The sequence below is a fragment of the Bos mutus genome, chromosome 5 (genome assembly GCF_027580195.1).
Source record: "Bos mutus isolate GX-2022 chromosome 5, NWIPB_WYAK_1.1, whole genome shotgun sequence".
Taxonomy (NCBI): domain Eukaryota; kingdom Metazoa; phylum Chordata; class Mammalia; order Artiodactyla; family Bovidae; genus Bos; species Bos mutus.
In genome coordinates, this window is record NC_091621.1 from 94,503,479 (window position 1) to 94,522,515 (window position 19,037).

The following is a 19,037-nucleotide window of genomic DNA, read 5'->3' on the forward strand; positions in this document are numbered from 1 at the left end:
CTTCAGTTGATGCAGCCAATTCATGATTTATATCAATGGATTGTAATCAATACCACCTCAATCAGAATACTTAAACTTCTTTTTAAATTACATTATGTTCATTCAGATATCCCCTCTTATTTGAAAATATAAATCCATAAATAGGATGTTGATTGGGACTTTATTTCAAAAGTCCTTTATTTCAAAAGGACTTTATTTGGGAGAAATAGTAATTATCTCCTAAAACAGTAATGCTGTAAATGTATCTTTGTGCTGTTCAACATTGTACAGGTGGTCTGAAAGTATAGTAAAATTTAATAATATCCTCTGACTTTTAAAGTCTCAAAAACCTGGGACTTTCCTGGTGGTCCAGTGGTTAAGAATCTGCCTTCCAATGCAGGGGATTGGGTTATATCCCTGGTTGGGGATTAAGATCCCACAACTGTGGGGCAATGAGAGCCCAAGTGCAACAGCTAGGGAAGCCCCTCCATTCCACAACCAGAGAAAGCCTGCATACCCTAACAAAGACCCAGCACAGCCAAAGAAAATTTAAAAAATATAATCATAAAAGCCAAAGGCAACAGAAAATGTTTGCATGGCAGCTTGCATCATCTGTGACCAGCCCCATTGCTAAAAAAGTAGACACTGAGGTCATCTTCCATGTCTTGCTCTCAAGCAGCCAAAAGTCTTCACAGGACAAAGTCAGACTCAACAGAACCTCAAATAGATTTCTTATGAATGAAATCTATCGTGACTCAGAAAGAGCCTCCTATAAATTCAGTTGTTTAAAAAGGAGGATAACTGTATAAATGTGGCATAAACTTATCCAAAAAAATCCAACCTGTGTCTGTTGTATAATTAACATGAACTACAAAAGAAAATTTTGATACTGGAGAGGACTCTTGAGAGTCCCTTGGACAGGAAGGAGATCAAATTAGTCAATCCTAAAGGAAATCAACCTTGATTATCCACTGAAAGGACTGTTGCTAAAACTGAAGGTCCAATACTTTGACCACCTGATGCAAAGAGCCAACTCATCAGAAAAGACCCTGATGCTGGGAAAGATTGAGAACAGGAGGAGACGGGGACAACACAGGATGAGATGGTTAGATAGCATCACGGACTCATTGGACATGAATTTAAGCAAACTCCAGGTGATAGTGGAAGAGAGAGGAGGCTGGCATGCTGTAGTCCATGGGGTTGCAAAGAGTCAGACATGACTTAATGACTCAACAACAACAACAACACAAAGGAAAATGTTCGACTGTGAAAGCAAATATTAACATCCTTATGATCCATTATGGCTTCCCTGATGGCTCAGATGGTAAAGCGTCTGCCTGCAATGTGGGAGACCCAAGTTCGATCCCTGGGTTGGGAAGATCCCCTGGAGAAGGAAATGGCAATCCATTCCAGTATCCTTGCCTGGAAAATCTCATGGATGGATGAGCCTGGTAGGCTACAGTCCATTTGGTCGCAAAGAGTCGGACACAACTGAGCGACTTCACTTTTATGACTGGAGAGCTGTTAAATGTCTTTCAAAAGAATTTAAATGACCTTTGTTGAGAATGTCCCTGAGATGCTTTATCAATCTTAGATGTCAAAAAAGCATTGAAGAGTGGCCTAACTTTTGAATTATTTTCAGGATTATAGTAACACAATATTAAAAAGGCTGGTCCTACAGTGCAGAAAAATAGTAGCTTGGGGACAGATGTATATTATCCTGCCAGGTCAGTATGTGGATTTAATTCCCTTCCCTAGTTGGCTTCATTAAATTTCCAGGATGTCCTCTGAACATGGTCTTACCTGATACAAACGAGACACGATTTCTGTAAATACCTGAAATCAGCTTCTTATTACCCAGCAGAGAAGCCTGGGGTAAATCTCTAGCAGGAAGGAGAAGCCTTCTGCTAAGGATCAAGGAACAGATGAAAACATTCTTTTGGAGTTAAAAGGGAAAGGAGGATTGTTTGTCTCTACTATATTAGTATTAAACCACATCTTAATTTTCTCTGCTCTTAACCTTTCTAAACATTTAACCTTACTTTTCTTGCCCTTACTTTTCACAAACCAAACTATTACTACAATAAAGTTTTATTTTATCAAAGTAGATTGGAACCAAGATGGTTTCATTAAAATTGTTATTTTCCAAGAAAATGGAAAATACCAATTCAACCTGAGAACTTCTATGTGGAAGGGAAAATAGAGGCTGTGTTTTACCTGAATAATTGTAATAAAAGCTATATCTGCCAGTACTCTTTCCTTTTCCCTTTATAAATAAATTAGAATATTAAAAAATCAATTAAAATCTGATAAAAAATACACGAGCTCATGTAATCCTCTTACTAGACAATAACTGCCATTTATATATTAAAATGAGATTATATAAAAAATTTATTTGTTTTACCCATTACAAATTTGCTTAATTTGTTTTTTTTCCTAATTATCTTTGTGCTTCTAAGTCCTCTTGTTAATCTGATGCAATTAACCAAGTTGTTTTGAACCTGCGCTTATGAGACCTTCTTAAAGGCTGGTGATTTTGCTGGTAATTTGTCAAGGTATATAAAGGCTGGTGAGTTTGCCCTGAAAACAGTATCTCCCAGGCAGAAATGGAAATAATCACCATGTTTAAACACGAAGCTGTCTTGGAAGGGAAGAGAGGATGGTGCAAGATATGGATGACTTATTACCACTGCTTCACCCAGGAAAAGTTCAAAATACACTCCTTACTGGTCACTGGAACTTTTTCCAAATGTTTATCAAAATAAGAGGAGCAAGAATTACTCTAAGTTGACCTTGAATTGCAGATGACCTTGAAATATAGCAGATGGCTGTCATATTATTACAACTAATAACCAGTTTTTGTGAATTAAAATGAAATAAATCAGTGAAAATAAGAACATTACTGGTGATGATGATCTTTGATGATTTATATGTTTTAGCTGTTTGAAAAAGTCAAAGAAGTTTGTCCAAATGTGCATGAGAAGATCCGAGCTATTTCTGCAGACCTCAATCAGAATGACTTTGCCATCAGCAAGGAGGACATGAAGGAGCTTCTTTCCCACACAAACATCATCTTCCACTGTGCCGCTACCGTGCGCTTCGATGACCACCTCAGGTACAGTCCCAGGCCCCTTTCATGACTTGTATTACACGTGTGTGTGCACACATATGTGTATGTTTCTTCATTATTTCTATTTTGAAAAAAGAGATATTCTCAATGAAAACAAAGGAGTAAATCTTTTCCAGAATCTTACCATCCACAGATAACCATTTAATATTGTGAAGACCATCCATTTCAACTTTTCTTTATGCATCTGTAATAAAATAGCCTTATGTTCAATTTCTCCAAAAAATGGAATGATGTTTTTTTTGCAACCTGTTCAGTTTTATTTTTAGATATCTTTCATTGTCAACTGATAATTTATTATAATTTGTAGTGACTACATGGCATCCCATTGTACATGTATATAATACACTCAAGCAGTTCTGTACTGAGGGACATTGCTTAGATGTTTCACTGTTATAAACAGCTCTGCAATGAACATCTGTGTATATACATTTTTTCCCTTCAGGTAAATTCCCAAAAGTAGAATTATTAGACACATGCCAGATATGTCCAGGTTATGAACAGTTTATATTTTGACATATAATGCTAAGTTGCTTTTCAAAAAGGTGGTATGAATTTACACTGTTCTTGGACATATGAGTGCTCATTTCAGTACCATATTACAATTCTTTAATTCTTTTTATCATTGTCAATATGAAAATGGAAATAGTATTGCAAATTTTGGTTTTTATTTCTTTGATAATCAGAAAGGTTGAGAATGTTTAAATGCTGATTGACAGTTTATTCTTTTGTGAAATGCTTGTTTGTGTTCTTCACCTATTTTTCTCCTGAAACAATTTTTTTTTGGTCTATTTTAAGACTTCTTGGAAGATTTAGCATATTAACTCATCTTTTATAAGGCTCAAAATATTTTAACAGTTTATCGTTTGTCCTCAGCTCTGTTTTTATTATTTACAGTTTTTCATTATTTCTTCTAGTATTTTAATTGTTTTATGTTTACATTTAAATCTGACTCATTTAAAATTTACTTACCTCTAAAGAATAATAGGAAAATTCTATAAAAATAAGAGTGATGTGTATGTGTTGTACAGTATATTTTTAATATTAACAGATGGTTATTTTTTAAACAACATATATTAAATGATTTATTTTCATTTTTTGTTTAAAATAAAATAGTATATTAAATGCCTATTTCTGAATCCTTTTTATTTTTTATTTTTATTTATTTATTTTTTGAATCCTTTTTTTTAAAAATCCCATTAATTAGACTTTCTTTTCCAGTACCACAATATTTTAATGACTACTATTCTTATTTTATTAGGCAAGTATACACACATTTTTCTCTTCTTAAAGAATTTTCCTGACTTTTCTCACCTCTTGATTAAACTTAGAATAAATCTGCCAAGTTTGTTTAAGGGTTGTGAGTTTGATTGAGATTACCTTGACCATGTAGATTGATTTAGAAAAATAGCATGATTTAGACATTGACTTTTCCTACCCAAGAACAATGTATATCTTCATTCAATTTTTCTCTTATGATCCTTAATGAAGTTTCATAATTTTCTTTATATAGAGCCTACTTATTAATTTGATATCTTTTAAATGTTCTTTTTTGAATATGTGCTGCTCTTCCATTGCAGATTCTAATTTTTGTTTCTATACAGGAAAGCTAGCGATTTTTTCATGTAACTTTTAGAAGTGAACACCAGTTCACCCCAGTTTTTTCCAGCTGCTTCTGTTTTTTCTCAGATATACAGTTATATAATCTGATAGTGCTTTTGTGGTTGGCTTTGCAGTGATGGTATTTATTATTTTCCTCTCTAATTATAAGGCTGGAACTTCAGAGCAGTGTTAAGCAGTAGTGATTGTGAGCATTTTTCTTAACTCTGACTTTAAAACCAGTACTCCTTACTTTTCACCATTAAGTATACACAGGCTATCAAATTGAAGTATATGTATTTTTCAATAATTTTCTTCTTATTTTAGTGAAATTATAAAAATTGAACTGGAAATGGGTATTGAATGTCATTAAAAAATTTTTCTATATATATATATATTTACACATGATCACATATTTTTTTTCTTTTTTTGAGTTAGAGTAATAGGTTTCCTAATTTTGTATTAAACATATATTTCTAGAAAAAGAATTACTTCAATGTCATCATATCCATATGTTTATGCAGCTTTGTGTTCTATTAGGTAAAATTTAGAGTTTTAACATCATTTTTTTAACTGAAGTATAGTTGATTTACAATGTTGTTTTAATTTCTGCTGTAGAGCAAAATGATTCAGTTGTATATATACACACATATATACATGTATACATTCTTTTTTATATGCTTTTCCATTATGGTTTATCATAAGATACTGAATATAGTTCCCTGTGCTTTACTTTAGAAACTTGTAATTTATCCATCCTATAAATAATAGTCAGCATCTGCTAATCCCAAACTCCCAATTCATCCCTTCCCCACCTCTCTCCCCCTTGGCAACTTCATCTGTTCTCTATTGACATCAATTTTTATATCTGACCTATACCTTTGCAATAGAAACATATTTATCACTCTATATTCACTGTTGCTCTCCTCTAGTTTATTTGAATTTTCTAACTTAAGGTAGATGCCTAATTTATGTTTTTTATTCTTTTAATGGCTGCTTAAGAAGTCCCTTTATAAATTCAGAGGATTGTGATTTTCTTTCCTTCCAGTTGATTTAGAATCAGATGACTTCTCAACATGTATCACAGAATTTATATGCACAAAAGACATCATCAGCATATAACATATTCCAAGTATCATATAACTGTATGGCCATGACCCACACTTTTCCTCCTGGTCCTTCGATGCAGCCACAAAATCAGATGGATATGCCAGTTACTGAAGTAGGTGCAGCTCCAGCAAAATGGGATGTGACTTGCCTCACTGTATTTCCTTTTGCCTAACCTTCTCCAGACATGCTGTGCAGCTTAATGTCACTGCCACCCAGCAGCTTTTGCTCATGGCCAGTCAGATGCCGAAGCTGGAAGCCTTCATACACATTTCTACTGCCTTTTCAAATTGTAACCTGAAGCACATTGACGAAGTCGTCTATCCATGTCCTGTGGAGCCAAAAAAAATCATTGACTCCATGGAGTAAGTAACATGGGTTACACGGTGGGTGGGGGTGAAGGGAGACGGACTTTCGTTCATTTACAAAGTAAGACAGTGAGATACCCTGGGAGCAGAATGCTTTGAAAAGGTGCCAGCTTCAGCTCCCTGTCCTTGCTATTCTCTGTCCCCAGTGGGGAGTAGAGTGCTTCTTGATGGAGGAGAATTGGGATAGAAAAGCTGTATTAGGTTGCTTAGAATTCCATGAGGTACTTGAGAATACTTTATGGAGGTGGTTTCTCACTTCTTAGTGAACTAAGTTTTGCTACTAGATTTTTTTCAAGGGAAGTATCAGGGCTTCCCAGGTGTCACTAGTACAGGAGACACAAGAGGTGTGGATTTGATCCCTGGGTCAGGAAGATCACCTGGAGGAGGGCATGACAATCCACTCCAGTATTCTTGCTTGGAGAATCTCATGGACATAGGAACCTGGTGGGCTACAGTGCATAGGATTGCAAAAGAGTCAGACACAACTAAAGCGACTTAGCATGCACCCAAGGGAGGTTTGCATACATAGCATGTAAACGTCCAGAAGAAAGGCTTTATCATTAGACTGCAAAGGTTCTGCAACTTACTAGCTCTGTGACCTTGAGCAAATCTTTGGCCTCTCTGAGCCTTAATTCTTTCATGTGTGAAATGAGGCTAATAATAGTGCCTGTCTTTATACCTGTGATGATAATGTGAGTTATACAAAGCAGTTACTACAGTGCTTAATAGCAGTTAATCAAAAAATTGATAAAGAAGAACTAATAGGGAAGAGAAATTTCTTCCAAATCTGGCAGAAAGTGTCAGTTTCTTGATCTGTTCAGCTGAGAGACACTTCCCTTATGATCCTATTATGCAGGAGAGACAGAAGTCTAGCATTTTTCTCTTTGGCCAACTAACAGGAACTATTTTCTTTTTAGGACATCACCCTGATCTCAAAATAAGTATGTTTTTCTGTTCTGCCTCTTCATTCTTGTGTTCTATTTACCAAATTTGCCTTATTTTGTTTGCTTTTTAAAAGACTCTGCATAAAACATATTATAGCAGAGAAAATATACTCTCACAGTGGATCTGTCAGATTTTAATTTTTTATAATACTGTATTTCTATTTTAGATATACACTTTAGCTTTAGCTAAATCAAGAGTTTATTCCCTTCAGGGCAAACATTTTTATCTCATACAGCTCTGAGAACAGATATTTTTACCTGTCATTTTAAAATAACCAGGACGAAAGAAAAATGAAAGTCACTTAAAGGAGACAGAGGTTGCTTAAAGTTGCTAATAAATCATGATTTGCTTAACTGGTGCAAAGGAACCTTTCAGAGTCCAGAATTTCTCAGGATAGTTGGAGAAAAGACACTGTGATGCCAAAGTCAGTGCAGGAAAGTCGAGGTCTAAAGCCTTGACATGTTTTCAGGATGGAAATGATTTGTATGCTGTTGAGCCATCCTCTTACAGCTTTGTCTTTTGGTAAATGTGGTGTTTATGGATGTGATAAGCCCATGAAATAGGAAATGGCAACCCACTCCAGTATTCCTGCCTGGAAAATTCCATGAACAGAGGAGCCTGGCAGGCTACTTACTGTCCATAAGATTGCAAAAGAGTCAGACCCAACTGAGAAAATGAGCACTCAGAAGCCCAGGAAAGGAGCAGACTTCTCCCTGTCCTTTGATTTTTCTGAGAGGTCACCAGAGAAAAAGGTAGGAAATGGAGATTCAGTTCACCCAGAGATTCCATACTACTTTCTCCCTCTCACACTGTGTCCAGATGCTCAAACCCTCCCACACCCCATTTCAAAGAATAAGCTCTCCTCCCAGAGGAAGAGTTGATTTATTAACAGGCATTCTCCACTCCCCAGCATATGTCAACTGGTAAAGGCAGGTATCGGCTATATGATTGATGATCAAACTGTAATGGACATTTAATACAAAATTTATGTCTGTCTGTCATGTACTGCTCTCCAAGGAGAACAATTATTTTAAAACATACACATATGTGGCCAAACAGAACTAGGAGAACAATTATATTTTGTCTCAACAAAATGCATTTCAATGCAGTTAAGGAGCTAACGCTGTCTTTTTTTAAACAAAGAGAACATCATTACCACAGTTTATTTATTTAAATTTTTATCTTCAGAACCACCTGTCCAGCACCATCCTTCTCAGTCTTACATGTGTGCCGCAGTCACACAAAGTACTCTCTCTCATACGTCTCTGCCTTGGCTTAGGTTGTTCTGTCTCTAGAAGCTACTTCTACCTCTGCTTCCTCTGGTAAGTTCTTATCCAGACATCAAAGCTTTCCTCTGGGAGCACATGGATTCAGGTGGCCATTCCCGTGCTCCCAGAGCACCCTGTGCTCATCCTCATCATGACATTTAGCACAGGTCATTCCAAATGTCTGATTATTTGTCTATATCTCCAGTGGCCAATGAGATTCTCAAAGGAGAAGACTGTCTCTTGTTCCTTCTTGTTCTTCAATGCCAGCACAAAGTAGGAACTCAAATATTGCTGAATGAATGAAAAGTTTTTGATGGAACTGGATGATCTTTGTTCATACCACTCTGGCTAAGATGTGTTCTTGCTTGTTTGTTTAGACAAAGCAGGAATAGAATTCCATAGCAAGCTGGTATTTGAGAGTGTGAAGTCTTACATATAAAATACATATATGCCCTCATCTTATCTGTGTTTTGGATTGCTCTTTTTTCCTTCTTAAACTTGGAATAAAACCTATGTGTTAAGTTTGGAATAATGCTTTGAATAAATCCCAGCAGCCCCTCACCAACTAGACCATTGTTCACGACTGTTTCAACAATTCCTATATCAGATAGAATTTTCTGAAGTTTTAAAATGACAGCATTAAAGTTATTCTGAATAAATACTACTGCACCTAAATCCAGGTTTAGTTGCTCTGTTTTAAGAAAATATTTTTCTCTGATTTCTTCTCTATTTTGTAATTGGCCTCTGGTTAAAATAAAATTGCCCTTGGAGATTTTTAACAGTAACCCTATGGGGTCTAGCCACTGTTATTGTTCTGAGTACTGCAGTGGTCCTCATTTTTTACAAAAAAGGAACCAAGAGTTAAACAGCAAGAAAATCTTGAAGCGTTGTGATCAAATAAAATCTCTCATAAAAGAGTAATGAATACATTAATTTTAGATGGAGGGAGAGGAAATTATTTCACAATGTAGGTATACATGCTAAGTTGCTTCAGTCCTGTTCAATTCTTTGTGACCCCATGGACTGTACAGGCTCCTCTGTCCATGGAATTTTCCAGGCAAGAATGGTCGGAGAAGGCAATGGCAAGCCACTCCAGTACTCTTGCCTGGAAAATCCCATGGACAGAGGAGCCTGGTAGGTTAAAGTCCATGGGGTCGTGAAGAGTCGGACACAACTGAGCGACTTCACTGTCACTTTTCACTTTCATGTGTTGGGGAAGGAAATGGCAACCTACTCCAGTGTTCTTGCCTGGAGAATCCCAGGGACGGCGGAGCCTGGTGGGCTGCCATCTATGGGGTGGCCCAGAGTCGAACACGACTAAAGCGACTTAGCAGCAGCAGCAGCAGCAGCAGCAATACTGGAGTGGGTTGCCATTTCCTACACTAGGGGATCCTTGCCACCCAGGGATTGAACCCTCATCTCCTGCAGCTCCTGTATTGCAGGTGGATTCTATACCACTGAGCCACCGGGGAAGCCCCTTCACAATGTATATGTGTACCAAATCATCACGATATGCACTGTCTTAAAATTTTGTTCATCAGGTATACCTTAGTAAAGCTGAAAAAAAAGAAAAGAAAATCACCCATAAAACAGTAAAATGAACCTTTGTTTTTCCAGAGAAGCAATTTAATGGGAATTGCAGTTCTGGAAAATAAAAGAGGGTGTGCACTTTTTTGCCAGGAACTTTCCCAATTGTGCAGGCTGAAGAGATCCTGCTTGGCATTGTTAATAAAGGGAATGGAACTGTGAACCAAACTCGACACCTCTCATTCCTGCCCTGTACTTCTGTCCTTCTCAGCCCACCCCATGTTCTGTCCATCTCACAGCCCAGCCCCTCCCTTCCCTCAGCCCATCTCTGAAAATCCAGAATTTCCTTTGTCCCTAACCATTCCCAAAAGATACATTTTGATTATCTTATTATGGAAACTTTAGTATACACACATTTTCATAATAAATTAGGACTTGATGTTTTTAATTGGCCTTTCGTGTTCAGCAACTGATTATCTGTGCACTTGTCTTCTGCCCCTCATCCCAACACAGACGTTTTATGATGTAATGATGTCACCATTCTTATAATTTCCACCTGTATATTTCCAGCTTCTACATAGTTGGTAATATTTACCTTTAGAAACTCATGTGTGTAAATGGATCAGGGATGACCAACAAACTCCAGTTTTCCAGAATAACAGCTTAAGTGGAATGTTTATTTTTAAAGATGCTCATAGCTGACCAACAAGGACAGAAGTTTGGGGCTTATGCTTCCCATACTTTTTAGGCCAAGGTAAATCCTCTTAGAGGGGCTGTGTAGAAGAAAAAAGCTTTTATATCTGTATAAAACCTGAAATAACTAGAGTTAGGAACCAGAAAAATGGATCCATAATTACTTAGTGCTTTATTTAGCATGCTTAAACCAATCTAGTAAATATGCAATAAGAAGGGAAGGATTCTATGAATCATCATTGAGCAATTACTTGGAACAAAGGTACTTTCACAGACATTTAATTCCTTAACATAACATTGTAGGGCTGATACTATTATGGCTAATGTACTAACAAAGGAACACAGCCTCAGAAAGGTTAAGTAACTCTTCACAAATCTCTCAACTAGTAAGTGCAGAGACACAAAGGTTTTCCATGGCCACATGATTATGGTCTTTCTAGTATATGCACATACTTTCCCATGTGATTAAATGGTGCTTTCTTAAGATAGGGACTGTACTTTCAAGGAGCTCACAGTCAAAGGCAAATAGAACAGAGCAGAATTACCTCAGAGGTGTGGTGGAGGAAATGGGATGTAGTGGGTTTGCTGGTGCTGAAGGACTCTAAAGACAGATGTGGGAGCTAGAACTGGAAGAATGTGTACAGTGGGGGACAGTCAGATGGGGCACACACTGGGCAGAGCTAGCGAAGGAGGAAAACCTAGGACTTGCCTGGGACAGAGCTGTAAGCCCATTTTGGCATCACATAGGTTATATGTAGGCAAGCTGTTAGAGGTCAAGCTGGAAAGATAGAATGGAGCCACACTATGGACATTTTGAGTACCCTGCAGAGGATTATGTTTAATTCTACAGACAGATCTGTTGAGGGAGGACTCGTGTGTGTGTGTGTGTATGTGTGTGTGTGTGTGTGTGTGTGACTTGGGCCATTTGTTTCATTTTGTTTTAATCAAGGAAAGACTTTGATGAAAGTGAGCTTTAGGAACATGATGGTTATGGAGCAAAAGGGGATAGGTTAGCATGGGAAGTCTCCAGAGGCATGGAGACCCATCACCTGAGATGGAATGGGGAAGGGGACTAGAGCCTTTCTGAATGGCAATACATGTAGAAAACCTGTATGTGTTTGTGGAAAGAAAAACCAATAGGGCATGGCTACTGCTTTGCCTATTAGCTTGCGTACACCTTTTTTTTTGTTTTCATTCAGTTGCTAAGCCCTGTCTAACTCTTTGTGACCCCGTGGACTGTAGCCCACCAGGCTCCTCTGTCCATGGGATTTCCCAGGCAGGAATACTGGTGTGGGTTGCTATTACCTCCTGTAGGATATCTTCCCAACCCAGGGATCAAACCCACATCTCCTGCATTTGCAGCCATATTCTTTACCACTGAGCCACGTGGAAACCCCTGTTTATCTATTCTAGGGGAACAGAAAAAGCTAATTTTAGCATTTGTGCTTTTATTGTCAGGATTGTATAGCATTAAGATGGCATCTAAGCAGCTGACAAAAAAAAAAAAAAAAAACTGGAAATTCTGTGTACTTTTAATAGCGCCAGACTTCAACATGAATCAGAGCAGAATTAAATTGTTCTTAAATAAGCTGAATAATTTCCATGGTGTAAGGTCACTGGAACCACAATATGTGCTCAATAAAGTCTAAAGGGTAATACAGAGGCCAAGTCACCACAAGCATTAGGCTCAGATATACCCTTCTCCCCAAGAAGTGGTTCAAATTTACTTTGGAGCCAGTTAAATTTACTCTGAAGTCACCACCCAATTGAAGTTGGCCAACCTTTAGCCTTTCAGCGTCCCAGAACTTTTCACCACTGCCACCGGATACCTTAAGTTCCAATTTTTCTTCATTTCCTCAAAGACATCCCCTCTCTAACTTTTCCACAGTCTCCCCACAACCTCACCTCCTTCTGAGTTCACCCATTCTCTCCTACCATTGTCTATCTCAGCTTCCCAAACTTTGGACAGCACTGGCCAATCATGACTGTTTTGTGAAAGAGCACACATTTAGCTGGTTCCTGGGGAGAGTAAGGTGATTGGACACAGAGATTAAAAAAATATAATCCTTGCACTCCTGGACTCATTGTAAAGTCGGGAAACAGACATGAGCAAGAACTTTTGTGTTCAGTTGCTCAGTCATGTCCAACTCTTTGTGACCCCATGGAATGTACAGGTTCCTCTGTCCATGGAATTTTCCAGGCAAGAATACTGGAGTGGGTTGCCATTTCCTTCTCCAGGGAATCTTCCCCACCCAGGAACTGAATCCTCGTTTCTTGCTTTGGAGGTAGACTCTTTACCCTGTGAAGCCCGAGCAAGAACATATAGCATGATAATTGCAGTAATCAAGGGACAAACATACTCCAGGTCAGAGAAAAGACAGCAAAGGTTACCTTGGGGGATGTCCAGTACTTACTCTCCAGAAAGCTTTTCCTGATTCACTACTAGGTTGGCCCTGTTTGCTGCACAGGAAAACTGAGGAAAAATATATATTCCTCTTGCTATTTCATTCAGTAAATACAAAAATTATGAAAATAAGGATATAAAAAGTTGAATAAATAAGTTTCAAACCAAAAAAGATAATAATATTTAGAGGAAATTGTCTGTATTGTGTATGTATATGTGTGTGTGACTTTTTGCTTCTTTTAAAGCTGTTTAAGTAGAAGTTTAGACTTTGGAGCCCATGAGTTCAGACATCTCCTTGAGTATCCGGAAGTGCTTTGACTTAGTTTCAGAAATGTGCTTTAGTTTATATGGTGTCCTTTTTTCATGCTAATTTATTTACTAGTTTAAAGACAAGCAACAGCTCCAAATCAAATTTTGATAAAGAACATGGACCAATTTTAGGTCCTGAAAAGGGCATCACTTAACCAATGAATGTTACATTAATCTCTTTGAACCCAAGAAATGGCAAGGTGAGATATGATCTGTTTGGCTATATTAGAAAAGATATTTTAAAACCAACTGTGACCTTTCTAGATACATGCTTCTTGGCGGTTTTACTAAATATGTGTTAGATGTGTTAGCTCATTTTGTTTAATCAAATAGTTTTAAGTGTGGTTGTGAATGTTCCTGTTTGTCCTCATCACCTGAAACTTTAGAACACATGCAATTATTGCTACTTTTCACAAGTGCCAGTGGAGAACATGAGAAAATGATACAGTAGAATATGGCGGAGCTACAAATAGTAAAGGCAGATCATCTACAGAGTACTGCAACTTCTTTTGCTGTGTGTTCTTAGAAACCTAGAAACCAGTGTTTTCTAAGATGAGCTAACTCACCAAACTTGGAGAAGCCTCCAAGTGTTACCTTTTTCATGCACACCAACAGCAGTGACAGCATATGGTACCAGCCACGGGACATACAATCCGAGGGTATTGCTGGCTTTCCTTAAACCTGTTTCCTTAAACCTGATGCTTTCTTAAACCTGTTTTCTCTACAGCTTTGTTAAAACTGGGCTGTATTTCTTCAGACCTAGTTTTTTGTAACCTGTATGTTTTTGTAGGTGAAAATAAAAATGGTCTTAGGTCAGTTAATCCACTGCTGACCCACAAATAAGTTGAGGTAAAGGTAACATTATTAGAAAGATAGAGAGGCGCCTAGATTGTCCCTCACTCTCTTCCAACACTCAGTGACCACGTGATTGAAATAACTTCTGTTCTTCTAAGTATTTGGAGTTGTTTTTAATTCTCAGACCTTCTCAGCCTTTCTCTTTTCAGTGTAAACCAGAAGGCATTTGATAGCTAGAAGATATTCAGCACTAGAACTGCAAAGCAAGGAAAACTAGACCATAACAGACAGTATTGACATTCCTCTCTGATATTGAAATTGAGAGTTGTGTTTCTGAATGTCTTGGCATTAAGCACTTCTTAAATACTCAATAATTTATCGTGAGAGGAAAATGATAACCTCTAATAAGATTTTTCTGCAATCAAAATAATATGATTGTGTTGGGTCCAATAAAATGGGAATAAATGTACCAAACACATTAATTATAAAATCACACTGACATGTCACCTAATTTTTAAAAACTGTATTATATGCAAAGTTTCACCAAATAGATCTACCAGCTAAGAGAAACATTCAATATTTAATCAACAATAATTTCATTGCTCTCTTAGAGAAAAGCAGGTAGACTCTGGGATTATTAAAATGGTTTTACCATCTTTAAAAAAAAAAAATTAGGTTGGTGCCATGGTAACTCAGTTATTCATGATACAGATCTTCTTGAAGGTAGAGGTATTCAATAGTCACTGTATTAAAGTTGCTTCATTGTGCTGTTCTCACCCCACTTGACAGACTATTAATAGTTATTAGAGCACTTTAAAACTCATTGGAAATCTCTGGAAATGATTACCAAGTTATTAGCATAGACTCTAAACAGATCTTCAAAATACAGTGCATGGATTCTAAAACAGATTGTAAGTTCTGATAAATGTAGTTGCCTTTCTTTGTTAAGACATTAAGTAGAATTTAAAACAAAAATCAAAGCTGAAGGTTTCAAGATTAGTGCCAAGGTTCTAATTGGACAATAGTGAATGAGAGGGGCTGCCACTGACACCTCTGATGACAGCCTCTCAAGTCCATGACCAGGGCAGCCAGCCCACTGTTGGACACCCAACTGGCACTCACAATACATTCATTGAATGTACCTTGATAGGTACATTCGCTCTGAGAGGCTATAATTGAAGATAGAAATTAGCTGTATGTAATCAAGTAGCAGGGAGCTTCCCAGGTGGCGCTAGGGGTAAAGAACCCATCTGTCAAATGCAGGAGACATGAGACACAGATTCCATCCCTGGGTCGGGAAGATCCCCTGGAGGAGGGCATGGCAACCCACTCCAGTATTCTTGTCTGGAGAATCCCATGGACAGAGGAGCCTAGTGTGCTGCAGTCCATGGGGTCACAAAGAGTTGGACATGACTGAAGTGACTTATCACACATGCACGCACACACACACTCAAGCAGCAGACTGCATAACAATTGGATAAATCTATTGAGACAGAAGGCCATAGGATTCAACTAGTAATGTTGGGCTAAGAGTGGGGAGCAAAGATCTCATCCATCTGGCATCATCTGGATAGGTTCACACTCAAGCCTTGGTGTCCTTTGACAGTTCCGAATTTCAGAACTCAAGCTGGAATGGGGAAGTTCTGTTTGTCAGTGTCTCACAATTTCTTTTTGGTATGTTGTCTAATACATGCTGACAACGTTCTTTTTCACTCTGACTACCTTTAGGTGGTTAGACGACGCTATTATTGACGAGATCACACCGAAACTGATCGGAGATTGGCCTAACACATACACCTATACCAAGGCCTTGGGAGAGGTGGTGGTGCAGCAGGAAGGTGGCAACCTCAACATTGCCATCATACGGCCCTCCATCATGGGAGCAACGTGGCAGGAGCCCTTCCCAGTAAGCCCACTCGCCTGGATTCTGCGCTTTGCTTCTGAACCAGCATCCCTCCTGTCCAATTACTCTCTGATGTCTTTTTTGTTTTCCAGTATATATAGCTGAGTACAGCAAATGTGAGGACCAAAATGCACGTTTGGTTCGGGATTTATTCACCACCGGGCTCCTCTGATGTTACACTGACTGTCCTAGAGCTGGGTGGAGTCTTCAGTTAGTTTCTCAATAACTCTAGTCTCAAAATTCCCGTGGGAAATAACTTTATTTCTTGGCTTCTCCACAATAGTTTAAATATACAAGAATGTTCCTGCTGGCCAAATTGATAATGTTAACAAATTGCCAGGGTAAATAGGAAGAGCAAAGCTCAGAGAAAGTCCTCAGTTTAGGAAGAATGATTTTTATCTGCATATACTTCTGTATCTTTTTGAAAGTACTTTGCATTATACCATCTTTTTTGAAGCAATTCTGTAAAGCTTTTGTACCAGATAAATCCAAGCTCCATTACTTATTGACATGCAACCTTTTACATATGAGTTGTCTCATATGTAAAACTGGGCTAACCACACCCATTATGGAGGGTTGATGAAATGAGACAGTGTAGAAGGCACTGGCACCTCACTCCAGTACTCTTGCCTGGAAAATCCCATGGACGGAGGAGCCTGGTAGGCTGCAGTCCGTGGGGTCTCTAAGAGTTGGACATGACTGAGCGACTTCACTTTCACTTTTCACTTTCATGCTCTGGAGAAGGAAATGGCAACCCACTCCAGTGTTCTTGCCTGGAGAATCCCAGGGACCGAGGAGCCTGATGAGCTGCCGTCTATGGGGTCACACAGAGTCGGACACGACTGAAGTGACTTAGCAGCAGCAGTGGTATGTCTACTGCAGTGCCTGGTCCCTAGTAAAAGGCTCAACTAATATTAATACCTTCAAGTTCTCTCTCCTTTCCCATCTTATACATTTTGACTTTCAAAGATAAACAGACATAATGAGGTCAACTGGCTTGCTTTGGGCTTAGGAGACAAACTCATAAAGACATTTTTCTCTAACTGCTCCTGAAGATAATATTTTCTCTACCATCTATAGCAAGCTAATACAAGTTGATCTTGAGATAGAATGAATGAAAGATGCTATGACTCTTACAATTGTCAAGTAAGAGTCAATTTTCCGCAAACTATGTTTGAAATGTTCCCCTGAGAAGTTAAAATCAGGCCCAGGTGAGGAAAATGAATTGATTAGCAGATTATGATATTAAGATGAGATCCAATTTAGCTCCTAAGATGTCATAGACAGCTTGCAACTATTCTTGATTCCTGCTATGAAATAAATGCCGGCAGAATTTTAATTTTTCCACAAACCAAGTGCAGAAAATATCCAGTGCTTTCTCACTGATCTCTGTTTGTAATTTTGGAAATAGTGGACTAGACAGTTTATTGGCTGGAGTCTCAGTGTTGTTGTTTGAAGTTTAAGATTAGATTGCAGATATTCCAAAGGTACTGTGATTTTCTGACATGTGGAACCAACTAGAGATCTTTTCCCTTTTCTCTTTTTAGGGTTGGGTTGATAACTTAAATGGACCTAGTGGGCTCATTATTGCGGTATGTATAACAGTGTGGAAATAATTACTTCAAATGTAGTGGAGGGACAGTAACAAAATTCTAATATTGGCTTAGCTTTACTGATGCAAAACCATAAGCGTTCCTTTACTCACTACAATTGATGCAAATTATTTCAGTTTTGCTGATTGAAAAATAAAGGCAGAATGAAATTACTGTAATTATCTGTCAATATCATTATCAGGAAAATAGAAGTACTGTGATATCATCAATTGCCACTTAGGAGTTTTATTTTTAGATAGAATTTTGAGCCTCTAGTACCATGCTTAGTTAACACAGGATGGGGGTATTTCCTTCTTTTTGCTCTTTAACCATAGCTAGAATTAGGGATGTGATAAAACTCATATTCCCAAAGATTATTAAATTTATGTGCATTTGGATAGAAAGTATATAAATGCATAAATACATCAACATTGATTTCTCAATATATCTAAGAAAAAGGACTACCAATTAAAGCAAGTTTTTCAAATATAAAAATTGATGACTATAGGACACACTTTTGAACACTAATCCTCTCACAGACAAGGAAAACACCGACTGCTCCTCTGGGTCAGCAGACCTTTGCGTGTGTCTCCCTGCAGGGGAGACTGGTCCTGTGAGCTGCGGCGCTTTCCGGCTCACACTGAAGCATTTTAGGCTCAGAACTACAACTCTTCTCTTTCGGACATTGAAATGGACTTCACCTCTTTAAATGAGTTTAAATTTTGTTAGGGATCTCATGTTTCAGACTGTGCCTCTGTTCTTCACAGAACTAGATCCAACATGAACTACAATACAAATAAAAGACAGTGAATTATGACTACTTGTCAAAGACAGTAACAATGAACTTCTTTTTAATTTCTTTCGATTTCTGTTCCCTACCTGCCTTCAACTCTTGAGGCTTAGTTGGAAGTGAGTGTTCAGTAACTCAGAACATAGCTATTTTAACATGATCCCAGAGTGAGTTTTATTACACTGTTGGCAAAGCTACACATGCATTCAGATTTTCTAAAAATTTCCAAATTGATTTCCCACATTCCAAAGGACAGGAGGAGGGCATGTCAACCCACTCCAGTATTTTTGCCTGGAGGAATCCCATGGACGGAGGAGCCTGGTGGGCTATAGTCCATAGGGTTGCAACGAGTCAGACTCGACTGAAACAACTTAGCAGGCATGCTTGTCCAAAGGAAGGTTAATCAGTTACAAGAAGACAGAAATTAGGAATGTAAGTGCTGACCACTGCAAATTGATGTTGGAAACATGCAGGGTGTAAATAATCAATTACTTCAAAAAGTCAATAAACTGGCTCCTTTATTTATTGACATGGCATTTATTAACATGAACAATTCCCAATTCTTGCATCTATATAGCATCAGTGATCTGTGAAGTAAACAAAGATACTGAACAAAAAGTAAATAACGGTG

At 38.0% G+C, this 19,037-nt stretch overlaps 1 protein-coding gene across 2 annotated transcripts in view; it reads left to right on the forward strand.

Moving 5' to 3' along the window:
• Positions 1–19,037, forward strand: part of FAR2 (fatty acyl-CoA reductase 2) — a 182,252-nt gene that overhangs the window by 134,723 nt on the left and 28,492 nt on the right. For both annotated transcript variants that reach the window (XM_070371261.1, XM_070371262.1), the window contains exons 3-6: positions 2,919–3,094; positions 5,998–6,177; positions 15,850–16,027; positions 17,572–17,616. In XM_070371261.1, coding sequence (XP_070227362.1) covers positions 2,919–3,094; positions 5,998–6,177; positions 15,850–16,027; positions 17,572–17,616 — 579 coding nt within the window. The remainder of the gene's footprint in view (positions 1–2,918; positions 3,095–5,997; positions 6,178–15,849; positions 16,028–17,571; positions 17,617–19,037) is intronic.